The sequence below is a fragment of the Diospyros lotus genome, chromosome 3, assembly GCF_014633365.1.
Source record: "Diospyros lotus cultivar Yz01 chromosome 3, ASM1463336v1, whole genome shotgun sequence".
Taxonomy (NCBI): domain Eukaryota; kingdom Viridiplantae; phylum Streptophyta; class Magnoliopsida; order Ericales; family Ebenaceae; genus Diospyros; species Diospyros lotus.
In genome coordinates this window covers 30,672,182-30,685,538 of record NC_068340.1, presented here as the reverse complement: position 1 = coordinate 30,685,538, position 13,357 = coordinate 30,672,182, and the positions used below count along the sequence as shown (strand labels likewise).

The following is a 13,357-nucleotide window of genomic DNA, read 5'->3' as shown; positions in this document are numbered from 1 at the left end:
ATTTCACCTTATGCCTAACCAAAAAAAAAAACTTCACCTTTCTTCCCAATTTAGCAGTTTAACTCTGCTCTCTCCAAGAAAATGAGTCCATACCCAACGATAGGCTTAAATCTAAAGAAAGAGGTCCAAAAATTTATCAAAAGAAAAATCCAAAAAATGAGCCACAAATGCATGAAATATCCTACAAGACCGAGGCCAAGGGACACGCAAGAGACTTAGGGAAGACTTGGTTGAGTAGCGTGTGAGAGACTTGGGCAAAGACTTGTAAGAGACTTATCAAAAAAGCTTGTGGGAAATCTGGTCGAGAGGCTTGCAAGAGACTTTGGCCAAAGGATTTGCAAGAGACTCTCAGCTTGGGTAGTAACCCCTAGTCTGAGTGATTGAGATTGAGATTGAGTGACATCACCCAAGAGGGCAAAGGCTCGTAAGAAACTTAGCAGAAAAGCTTGTGGGAGATCTGGTCGAGAGGCTTGCAAGAGACTTTGGCCAAAGGACTTGCAAGTAACTCTCAGCTTGGGTAGATAACCCTTAGTCTGAGTGATTGAGATTGAGATCGAGTGACATCACTCAAGAGGGCAAAGGCTTGTAAGAGACTTAACAGAAAAGCTTGTGGGAGATCTAGTCGAGAGGCTTGCAAGAGACTTTGGCCAAAGGACTTGCAAGTGACTCTCAGCTTGGGTAGATAACCCTTAATTCGAGTTATTGAGATTGAGATTAAGTGACATCACTTAGGAGGGCAAAGGGTTGTAAGAGACTTAGCAAAAAAGCTTGTGGGAGATCTGGTTGAGAGGCTTGCAAGAGACTTTGGCCAAATGACTTGCAAGTGACTCTCAGCTTGGGTACTCTCAGCTTGGGTAGATAACCCTTAGTCCAAGTGATTGAGATTGAGATCGAGTGACATCACTCAGGAGGGCAAAGGCTTGTAAGAGACTCAACAGAAAATCTTGTGGGAGATCTGGTCGAGAGGCTTGCAAGAGACTTTGGCCAAATGACTTGTAAGTGACTCTCAGCTTGGGTAGATAACCCTTAGTCCAAGTGATTGAGATTGAGATTGAGTGACATCACTCAGGAGGGCAAAGGGTTGTAAGAGACTAAGCAGAAAAGCTTGTGGGAGATCTGGTCGAGAGGCTTGCAAGAGACTTTGGCCAAATGACTTGTAAGTGACTCTCAGCTTGGGTAGATAACCCTTAGTCCAAGTGATTGAGATTGAGATTGAGTGACATCACTCAGGAGGGCAAAGGGTTGTAAGAGACTAAGCAGAAAAGCTTGTGGGAGATCTGGTCGAGAGGCTTGCAAGAGACTTTGGCCAAATGACTCTCAGCTTGGGTAGATAACCCTTAGTCCAAGTGATTGAGATTTAGATCAAGTGACATCACTCAGAAGGGCAAAGAGTTGTAAGAGACTTAGCAGAAAAGCTTGTGGGAGATTTGGTCACGAGGCTTGCAAGAGACTTTGGCCAAAGGACTTGCAAGTGACTCTCAGCTTGGGTAGATAACCCTTAGTCCGAGTGATTGAGATTGAGATTGAGTGACATCACTCAGGAGGGCAAAGGGTTGTAATGGACTTAGCAGAAAAGCTTGTGGGAGATCTGGTTGAGAGGCTCGCAAAAGACTTTAGCCAAATGACTTGCAAGTGACTCTCAGCTTGGGTAGATACCCCTTAGTCTGAGTGATTGAGATTGAAATCGAGTGACATCACTCAAGAGAGCAAAGGCTTGTAAGAGACTTAGCAAAAAAGCTTATGGGAGATTTGGTCAAGAGGCTTGCAAGAGACTTTAGCTAAAGGACTTGCAAGTGACTCTCAGCTTGGGTAGATAACCCTTAGTCCGAATGATTGAGATTGAGATCGAGTGACATCACTAAGGAGGGCAAAGGGTTGTAAGAGATTTAGAAGAAAAGCTTGTGGGAGATCTGGTCGAGAGGCTTGCAAGAGACTTTGGCCAAAGGACTTGCAAGTGACTCTCAACTTGGGTAGATAACCCTTAGTCTGAGTGATTGAGATTGAGATTGAGTGACATCACTCAGGAGCGCAAAGGCTTGTAAGAGACTTAGTAGAAAAGTTTGTGCGAGATTTGGTTGAGAGGCTTGTAAGAGACTTTGGCCAAAGGACTTGCAAGTGACTCTTAGCTTGGGTAGATAACCCTTAGTCCGAGTGATTGAGATTGAGATCGAGTGATATCACTGAGGAGGGCAAAGGGTTGTAAGAGACTTAGTAGAAAAGCTTGTGGGAGATTTGGTCGAGAGGCTTGTAAGAGACTTTAGCCAAAGGACTTGCAAGTGACTCTCAGCTTAGGTAGATAACCCTTAATCTGAGTGATTGAGATTGAAATTGAGTGACATCACTCAAGAGGGCAAAGGCTTGTAAGAGACTTAACAGAAAAGCTTGTGGGAGATCTGGTCAAGAGGCTTGCAAGAGACTTTGGCCAAATGACTTGCAAGTGACTCTCAGCTTGGGTAGATAACCCTTAGTCCGAGTAATTGAGATTGAGATCGAGTGACATTACTCAGGAGAGCAAAGGCTTGTAAGAGACTTAACAGAAAAGCTTGTGGGAGATCTGGTTGAGAGGCTTGCAAGAGACTTTGGCCAAAGGACTTGCAAGTGACTCTTAGCTTGGGTAGATAACCCTTAGTCTGAGTGATTGAGATTGAGATCGAGTGACATCACTGAGAAGGGCAAAGGGTTGTAAGAGACTTAGCAGAAAAGCTTGTGGGAGATCTGGTCGAGAGGCTTGCAAGAGACTTTGACCAAATGACTTGCAAGTGACTCTCAACTTGGGTAGATAACCCTTAGTCCGAATGATTGAGATTGAGATTGAGATCGAGTGACATCACTGAGGTAGGCAAACAGTTGTAAGAGACTTAGCAGAAAAGCTTGTGGGAGATTTGATCGAGAGGCTTGCAAGAGACTTTGGCCAAAGGACTTGCAAGTGACTCTCAGCTTGGGTAGATAACCTTTAGTCCGAGTGATTGAGATTGAGATTGAGTGATATCACTCAGAAGGGCAAAGGGTTGTAAGAGACTTGGCAAAAAAGCTCGTGGGAGATTTGGTCGAGAGGCTTGCAAGAGACTTTGGCCAAAGGACTTGCATGTGACTCTCAGCCTAGGTAGATAACCCTTAGTCCAAGTGATTGAGATTGAGATCAAACGACATCACTCAAGAGTCTCTCTCAATATTTTTTAGAGATTCCTATGAAAATACATGAGTCACTCAACAACTGTTATTTAAAAGACTCTTATGAGTCAATTATTTCGATATCTTTATCTACAAATTCAGAAGATAGTCCAAAATGCTCATCAAAGATCATGGGATCTCCCTCCATTTGTCAATCTCCCCCCTCTCTATAAATGGAAGAATTCTTCTTTAACTTAAGATACATACACAACTCTTTCACTTTTAGCACGAGATTAACTTAAACATCAGAGGGTGTCTAAGATGACCTCACTTATGCTCTTAACCAATTTCTTCTTTGTAGGTTTCTAAAAAATTATACCTGAAACATTCTTTTGCATAAAAAAATTTATTATTGCATCTTACCAACAAACTCATTAATTTTCATATAAAACATTGAAAAACTAAATTCTATACAAAAGATGAGCAAACGATGGGTTTTTTCCTTTGCTAGTTATGGGTGCCAAGATTATGTATGAGAAGTGTGTATTGAGGGATGGCTCAAAAAGATACATACCCTCTTATGAGAACTTTGATCATACTAGTGTACAATTATAAACAAAAAGGTAGATAGTCATTTCTACAAGATTTTGTTATAAAACAATCACTAGAATGGTGGGACAATATGCTTTCTGAAAAAACAAAATAAAACTACAAGAAAAATAAATATGATGATATCACATCAACCCAGCTGTATTTTTCACGACATTTGATTACACCATAAATCATGCACATCATTTGATTCATGCTCTGGTACAAATTTAAATTTTGGTAAGAAGGCTCCATCTGACATTCCTTAGGAAAGTGTCTCCCTATTAGGCGAAACCATGGGCCTGCAAATGCATTTTTCTTTTTTTTTTTAGATCTATCGGGAGACCTAAAACATTATTGTATTTTGATTTTATGATTAATTTGATTATTGTATTTTAAATTAAAAATTAATTGATCATTATATATTAAAAATATTAAATAAATTACTGTATTTTTCTAGCATCACCCAATGACGTTTTAACTTTATTAACAACCACGATTCTAATTCTATTCAAAATAATCTCACACAAATAAAAATTCAAATTTGAATCATTTTATATACTTACAATTTGTGTCTTTTAAAATACAATAGTGAATTTGATTCAATCACTCTACTAAAAAAAAAAAAAAAATACTTCAGAACCTAATAAGAAATAATTAAAACTTAAAAACAAAATTCCCCAACTTTCAATTTATAAACTGACTAAGACTAGTACTTATCCGTGGAATAATACCGACAAGCTGCAACATCGCTACTATACAAAAATGTACCAAATATTCAATATTTTACAGCGTTAACTAATTGACGGATGGCAGTAACAATAGAAATGAAGTGATGGACAGACAGTTAGCAGTCCCCCTTAAGGCTGGGGCGGTGAACCAAATTTATTGAGAGAACAGTCCCATGCGGGCGGCGACTTGGGGGGTCTCCATCGCCAGCTTAAGTGACGGAGACAACCCACTAGCCTATATTTTTTTTTTTTCGTATGGGCAATCAGGCATGCTTGCCCTCCTCTGTTCCCAATATCATTCTGCCATAATGTGACATTACAAGCCTTTCCTTTTCTTCTCTCTCTTTCTTTTTTTTTTTTAAAAAAAAATTAATATAAATATAATTTGTGAGTCATTAATATCCTAATGCATAATAAAAGATTATTGACATAAAGCATCTCACTAAACCGTGAAGTATAAAGCAATTTAAATTAGATTTATCATTCAATATCACCAAATGAGTTGAAATTAAAGTAACACTAGCCAACGAGTATCCTCTAATGGATCAAAAATTAGTCCTAACATTTGGAGATGGAGATAATATATTGATAATATCAAGTAAGATAATTGAAAGCGAGTTAAGAACATATTTAAATCAGCAAATCTGATCTCAATTTAATTATTATGTTAACTTGAGCATCACCACCTCTTATCTTTATTATTATAAATTAAAAAAGTATATAGCAATTCCAAGGCATGGGAAATATCTAAATAATTCATTCACTTCAATTTACTTACATAAAATATCAGTTTTAACTTAAAATAATTCTTTGGACAATCTCTCATTATGTTTGTAGCTAGGTCTTCGAAAGCAAATCATGGCGTGTAGTGATATGTTGCTCGACCAATCATTTAGGTCATCTTTATTAAATCTTGGTAGATTTTATGCACCATCAACTATTACATCATTTTAATATAAAAATTATTTTAAAATAATATTATTTCTATTTTTTATGGGCATAGAGGGCTTTACGTACTGCAATTTTGAACATCACTTCAGTTGTCGCAATACGAATTGAATTCTAGAAATAAATACCCCTATGCTTCCCTTTCTTATGATGAACAAGAAATTAATTATGTTGGTTCAAATGATTTTTAATTTGTAAGTATATTTTTATTATCTTAGAAGATTAGCAAGTTAATTGTTATAAAATTTAAAATTAAAAAAAAAAAAAGGCAAAAGAATGGAACTAGCCAACCAATTATTTACTGAAAACTTCAATTTTAGTTAAAACTAAGGCTCGATCGATGATCCTTATGGTTGGAATAAGATTTTGTTTTTTAAGGAAAAAAAAGATAAACTAATACAGATTATATAAATATTTTCTTTTTTTTTTTGTTTTTGCAAGTAAGTCAACTCATTTTATCTTCTATCTACAAATCCTAGATTTGTAGTTTTTCAAACGTGGTATTTTGTTAACTATAAATTATTACAATAATTTTTTTTTTTTTACATCCCAATAAAATAAATACAAAAAGATACCTGCATATACATTATCACTTGAGCCTAAAGTTCTAAGTAATGCTTAAAATTAACTACTAAGAACTAAATTTGAAATAGGAGCCCTTTAATTAATTAGTAAAAAATAATAGAATCTAATTTTTAGCATGAAGACTGGCCTCATCATTTTCCGAGGAAATTTTGTACGGAAAGTTGATGATTGTAGTAGAAAGTTTTTTGAGTTCTTCAGTTGCCACGCAGACTGAGATGAAAAAGAGCGAGGATCATGATCATTTCAAAGTTCAAACAACGTGGTTATTGCACGAAAAAGAGGATTAATCCATTCAAGAAGAAGTAATGGAAACAGAATTAGATCTCTGCAAGGAAGAAGAAGAGGAGTTGACCATGAACTCGATGCAGTCGCTGATGGCTTCAGCTCTCTGAGAATCAATCGGAGCTATCGACGGGTTTGATCTTCCTGCTGAATTAGAATTAACGCTACCACACGATCTCCTCCTCCGCTTCCTCTTGCAGGAGATGAACTGTAGAGCGGAAGCTACCTTATCGCCGATTCGCCGGAGAAATCTTAGCGGCGACAATTCCGATCTCGTTGGCGTCCTGAATCTGCAGCTTGTTGAGAATTTCTTCTCGCTGGTTGATTTGTTAGCAGAGTTCTGCTTGTTGAAGACGACGGTCTTGCCATTGGCATCTGATTCAGTTCCACCGGCTTTTGCCGACATTAGAACCAGTGATCAGAGAGAGAGAGAGAGAGAGAGAGAGAGATTTAGAAAGCGAGGGGGAGTAAGGGCGGTGCAGCGATGGAGTTGGAAGTGGATTTAAATAGTAGTGTGTGAAAGGGACAAAAACTACAGTCGACGGACCCGACGACCCGACACGATACTGTTCAATTCAATAGCCACGGGATGGAGGGAGGGAGGGAGGGATGGATGGCCCTAGCTAGCTAGCTAGTACTACTACTGGAACCACACCAACCAAATATTTTGAATAATAATATCACTGAATTAATTAAGCTGTTGAATTTTTCATATTTAAATTATAATACAAATAAAACTTTTATTTCAATATTATTATCTTCACAAGTTTCAGAAATCTTATACTATCAAATTGACGTGACAATATATATAATTATTATAATATTTAAGTAATTAGAATAGCAATTTTTATTCAATAAATTTAATTTATTTAAAATATGCATGAATTTTAATTTTTTATTTGATAAGACAAATGTGAATCAAGAAGAGGAAAATTCATCTGGCTACCGGACATAATATTTTCAACTATATAAAATAAATCTTCATTTTTATTGTAATATAAAAAAAGGAAAAAAAAGAGAAATACGAATACGAATATAAAAAAAAAAAAAAAAATTCATTGCTCAACAAGTATGAATATTTAGTGAATATTTGTACAAATATAGTACATTTGGTTCATTCTTACTGCATTGTCAATTTTATTTTTACGTCATTATTGTAAATTTTTTTTAATGACTAAATATAATAAAGTTGCGTAACTGTATTTCAGATTTATGTATAAAAGATTTATATTTATATAAATTAATATTGGTGATTTATGAATTATTGCTGATAGATAAATTGAACTGTGGAATGCCCTGCCAGGACCACCTATTCTCTGTGCAAGTACCATGTTGGCATGTTGAATCACCATATGATAATATATATATGTATGTATGTATGTATGTATATGTGATCACCACAGGAACAGGAATGTTCTAAACAGAGCAATCAGCATAAATTGTTACCGATTAGGTATAATTATGTATTAATCTCAATTATCTAAATTAATCACTCACTGTGTATTTTTGCTCGTCCATCATTTCTACATATAATTATATATTTCTTTATAACAAAACATAATAAAAATCTTCCACTGAATCTTTTTAACATTCATATCATGCTTAATAGAAAATACAAGTGCCATCATAGAGAGGCTGCACTAAGAGTTATTTGCTTCATTTATTCCCCAAGGGTGCAGACAAGCTCAAGGGAGCCAAGAGATAGAGAGAGAGAGAGAGAGCACTATAGGGTGAAAAGTGAATGAAAACACCACTGAGCTTTTGCTAAAACTGGGATTCTTGGGGCCTCCACCCAACTTTTGCTTTGGTACTAGAGAGTGTTTGTGCTTAAAAAATGGGATGAAAAGAGTGAAGATTCTCTTGCAGGTTCAATAAGAAAATGAAAGCTTTCATTATTGGATGTAGCAGTGGTGGTAGGGGCAATGGAGCACAAAACTAAATGAATGCAGAAAATGTTTGTTCACTCCATTAAACTAATTAGCAAGAATGTGCTGTTAAGCCATTCAATTAACTAAAACAGAGAATGAATGATGGATGAGAAATTTATAGCAGACACAAGACCCTTTTTCTCAGAAAAGCGAAAACTTTCTTGGTATGATATTCCTGTGCTAGAGGGGTCCCGATCGAGTGGATCAATCTTTCGGTAAACTGCTCTGCTCCCTAGTCCTAGTGTGTGCAAATACAACTCCGTTTGTTTCCAAGGGAAAGGGGATGAGAAATTATTGATGGGGCTAGTGAGTTTCAACCTATAATTCCCCAACTTATCTGTTTTCTCACCGAGTCTCGTGCACTGCAGGTACCATTTTTTTTTAAAAATCTATTTTCTCATCAGGCACCTAGTTTGGAAAGAAACTAGTTAGTGGTTATGCATCTTAAGATTTTAAAATCTATTTTCTTTAAAAGGGCATGCCCCGTGCACGAGGTTCCTTGCTTTGCAAGATTGGTGAAGAGTCATATTTACATGATACCTTCTCTTTGCCGAGGGAAGGAGCTGTTTACACAACTCGAACCATCACCTTCAGGTCACAGAAAAAGAGGCTGCACTATTTCTTTCTGCACATAAAATGGAATGAACAAAATTGAAGTCCTCTTATCACCTACAAATTCAGGCAAAATTGAAGTAGTTTCTGACCACATGGGATCTAGACTTTTGAAGTGAATTGACACAATGACAATGCTACAATAGTCCTTTTGACCTTGTGAAAAATCTACCTCAATCTCAATCCTAGTGGAAGTTTACTAAGGGGAAAACAGCAGGAAGTAGAAATAGTTGTTTAGAAACAGAAACAAGACTACATAACCAGACTGAAGCCTGCCCCATCACCAACACCGATTTTGGTAGAAAAGTTTTTGGAATAATGAAGAAGGAATCAAATAAGATTTAAGGAAGGAAGAGTTTCTGGCAAGATTATATCTTCTGAAATGAAGATTTTAGGAGAATTATTTTGGAAGAAAAAAAGGCAATTGGTGAATCTATTTCATGGGATCCCAAATTGCAGTATTCCTAGTATAGTATCCCTATTAACAGCCATATTAAAGGTCTAGAACCAATGACAGTTTTCATGTAGTTCCTTGAATAGCATCCTGCAGATCCAAGTAGCCTCAGAAAAAGAATCTAACAGAATTGTGCTACACTTCTAGTTTTCATGAATTCCACCTAATTCCATCAGGTGGAGTCGACTACATGAATTTTAGATTATCAATAGTCTTCATCCATGACCATAGTTTCTATCAGGCCATCATATCGTATGTCTTGCTTAATAGTTTTCCAACAAGTTTTTTTTTTTTAAGTCTTCCTCTACCTTCTCCTATAAACTTGTTTCATTCCATCTGTTTTTCTCGAAGGTGCATTTATTAGTCTTCTTCAAATTAGCAAATACTATGATCTCTTAAATCAACATGCTACAGACTGGCAACACTATTCTAAGAGAAATGAAAGCATAGTTAAAACATATATAGATTATTGGCAAACCCGAAAACTTTGAAAGGAGTACTGATTTAAATCATCTCCATTTTAATGAAGCTTGACTTATCTATGGTACACTTTTCTTCATACCACATGACTGCTCAAAGATAATCCAAATAAAAATTTGAAATGCATAATCTGAATCCATGAATTAAATCGAAAGGATGTGCTCCTCACTAATGATTTTCTGAATATAGAAATTATCAAGGAGCAGCCATAAAATTCATGGTTAGATAAAGCAGCTAACCAAACGCAGCAACAACAACAACAATACACCAAGCCTTAATCCTTCTAAATGGGGTTGACAACCTCTAAATAGAAAAAAAATGGAAACATCTGTTGCATATAACAGTTTTTCATAGTAGATCACCAAACACACTATGAACAGCCATCTATTTCAAAGCAATTACAGTATGATTGCAACATTCTGAGGAACGATTGACGAACCAGAAAACTTTTGGCAGGGCACCGGAATTCAATCATTTCCATCATAATGAAGCTTGGCTGACATCTCAAAACCAGTATCTATGATCATCCGTCATGTTACCTACAATGGTATTCACTTTTCTTCTACTATCCACAAGCTCAACTCAAGGATGATCCAATCAAAACTCTGAAAATCCATCATCTGGATCCACATACTGAGTCAAAGGATGTCCTCCTCACTAATGGCATTTCATCTTAATAAGCAATCCAAGGAACAGCCACAAAATGCAAATGGCTAGAGAGAGCCATCACTTTGAATGGAGAACAGGAAAAAAAAAAACTAAAAAAGGAAAAGAAAAAAAACTAGATTACAACAAACAAATTTACTGGTTATCATTCATGACAAGCAAAATTTCTGCACCATCATTGGTAATGGCATCCAAGAAATACCTCATTTCTTCAGTATCTTTAAAAGCATAAGGAGCAGCAAAATCACTATCTAAATTGTACCAAATGTTTCCAATCTTCTTTAACGCAACCCAATGCCTACCTCCTCCCATAAGGCCACCAAACCTTTTTACGGGGATGTTCAGCAATATACCCATTAGCTTACCTTCTTGCTCATCAAGGTCCATTGAAGAAGCTCCACTACGCTTGTCGTGCCAGGCTACCCTTTTACCCCTTTCTTCTAGTGCCGCAAATAGAACATTTACGTCGTAATTCCCCGTAAGTGCATTATGATGAGGTTTGAATATTACAGAAAGCGGTGTCCAGCCTTCCTTGTTTGGATCTTCAAGGCTGAGTTTTTCCGAAATGGCATTCAATTGTGTCCGAGAGAATGCGCCTTTTTCCTGAATCAAAACATAATTCCCATTATGCATAGTGCACTCAAATCATTGATAATTTCATTTCTTCTTGTTAAAAAAAAAAAGAAAAAGAAGAAGAAACAGAGAAACTGCCAAATGTCTTGGTTTTGCCAGAAATTGGAAGGATAAGCTCAACTACAGCAACTGGAATTTAGCCAGAATTTGCATTGCAGTCACTATTTTCTTGGATTCAAGACAACTACGCATCAACGCCAAGAATTTCTTTGCATTTTCCCCATCAAATTAGAGCGCACACAAAAAAAAAAAAAAAAATCCCAGTGCAGAAAATTGATTCTTTAACCGCAATCAACAGTCTAAGGCAGCACAATTACACCTAAACGTTACAAATACATACAAAGAAACTGATAAAAAAAAAAAAACGGAAGAGGGGAGACCTGAAAGAGATTGTTGAGGGCGTGCAAGAGGCAGAATTGAAGTCTCTGCTTCTCGTGGTAGATTACTTGGGCCGTGTTCTTGTCGTCGTTGTCGTCCTCCTCCTTCTCCATCTTCTTCTTCTTCATCTTCCTGAAATTAGCCCAGATGGGTTCGTCGCTTCCCAGAATACAGATTACGCTGACAAATTCAGAGAGGGTAATCACAAAATTTCGACGATATCGAACCAAGATCGAAAGATATGGATGTTTGCGGCCTAGAAACTGTGCTACCGACTTACAAGGAAAAAGACAAGGAAGTCGTCGTAGCTCGTCTGGATCTCGATGGCAGTACGCGACGCATCTTCAGTGCAAAAAAACTACAATTGGATCATTCCATGAGATCATTCCTGTTTATTACATAGTCCATCGATACTTTCCTCAAATTGCTTCGCACAAACCCCCCAAACCCTTCCCCAACCCCAACAAGATTTGCTATTACTTACTTCACCATCAGAGGGCCCCCCTGCCACTGGATGCCTGCGTAGACGGAATAAGTCTCTACATCTATATCCATTTACATGTCATTGTCCTTGAAGTAAAAAATTATCCAATTAAATATTTTTTTCTCATTTTGTGAAAAAAACTTAAAACAACAAAAAGTTATTTTAAGTGTTTTCATCTAAAACAAATTTTAAACTTAAAACACATTTATCTATTCATATTTTATTATTGTAATGGAAAAAATATTGCAAAATTCATTAACACTTAAAATGTATATATTTTTTTAATAATATATTAACATTAAATATTTATAATTTATTAAATAATTAAATTTATTGAATAAAATATTATTAAAAAAATATTTTCAAAATTTAAAAAAGAACGCGTTTTCTAATTTTCTGTTTTGAAAAATAGTTTTTCAAAATAACAAACAGAACGCGTTTTCAATTTTCTAAAAACAGACTATCAAAACAGAAAACTAAAAATAAATTCAAAACTCCAAAATAAAAATTGAAAAACAAAGAGAACGCAGCCTAAGTTTTCGGTCAAATAAATCCAACTTTTTTATTATTGAGTTTAATTTTTGCCTAACTCCCATGTGTAACTTACATGTGCTACTTTCACCAGCACCACACTGGCCTTCTCGATCAGTCATTGTTGGAGTCCCAAACTTCTAGCTCTTCAATGGCCCTGTTTGTTGTAGATTAAAAGCTGTAACTTCTAACTTCTAGCTTTAAAAAAGTTGGGATGTAATGTTTGTTTTAGCTTATAGAATTCTAACTTATAGCTTCTACTATCTTTTAAAAGGGGTAGAAGTTGGCTTTTTCAAAGCTGGGGTACCGTAGTTTTTACCTTAAATAATTACATTTTTATAACAATTTTGCCCTTATTTTTAGCAAAGAATTATCCTCTTGTCTACGCAATCATGGGTTTTTCTTCTCCATCGCCATCTTCATTTTCAAATCTCTTCCTCTCTCTCGTCATCTTCCCCTCTCTCTCTATACTTTAATTAATTTTTTTATAACACTTGAAACTTATACATATACACTAATTAATTTTTAAATTATCATTCTATAACTACTAAGGGTATTATGGACAATTATACAAAAATAAACTATTTTACAGCTTATGGTATCAAACACCACAACTACTTAACTACAACTTCTAAGAAGCTGCAGTAAATAGGTTCACAACTTATTCTAAGTTTTAGAAGCTATAATCTAAGAAGTTATAAGATATAATTTCTTTAATTAAGCTGCAACAAACGGGGCCAATATAAAATTATACCTGCAGTGGCTCACAACCCTCTCAGTGCTCGAATGGATCAAAATTCTCACCTAGGCACTCAATCCTCCATAATCAAGCTTTCTTGTCCCTTGACTCTTTCACAAAATCCTTTCGGCCAGAGCATTTGAAATTCTTACTTTTTGATCCGCTGAAAACCTAATGACCCATATAAACGGGAACTCTCAACTTTCG

General features: G+C 36.0%; 1 protein-coding gene across 1 annotated transcript; it reads right to left on the bottom strand.

The window, feature by feature from the left end:
• Positions 1 to 5,900: 5,900 nt before the first annotated feature.
• Positions 5,901 to 11,914, bottom strand: LOC127796928 (josephin-like protein). The gene is made up of 4 exons (XM_052329330.1): positions 11,677 to 11,914; positions 11,399 to 11,576; positions 10,525 to 10,988; positions 5,901 to 6,664 (listed from the first exon to the last, which is right to left on the bottom strand). Exons 1-4 carry the CDS (start codon positions 11,736 to 11,738, stop codon positions 6,256 to 6,258), a joined length of 1,113 nt encoding a protein of 370 aa, XP_052185290.1. The 5' UTR covers positions 11,739 to 11,914; the 3' UTR covers positions 5,901 to 6,255.
• Positions 11,915 to 13,357: the final 1,443 nt, after the last annotated feature.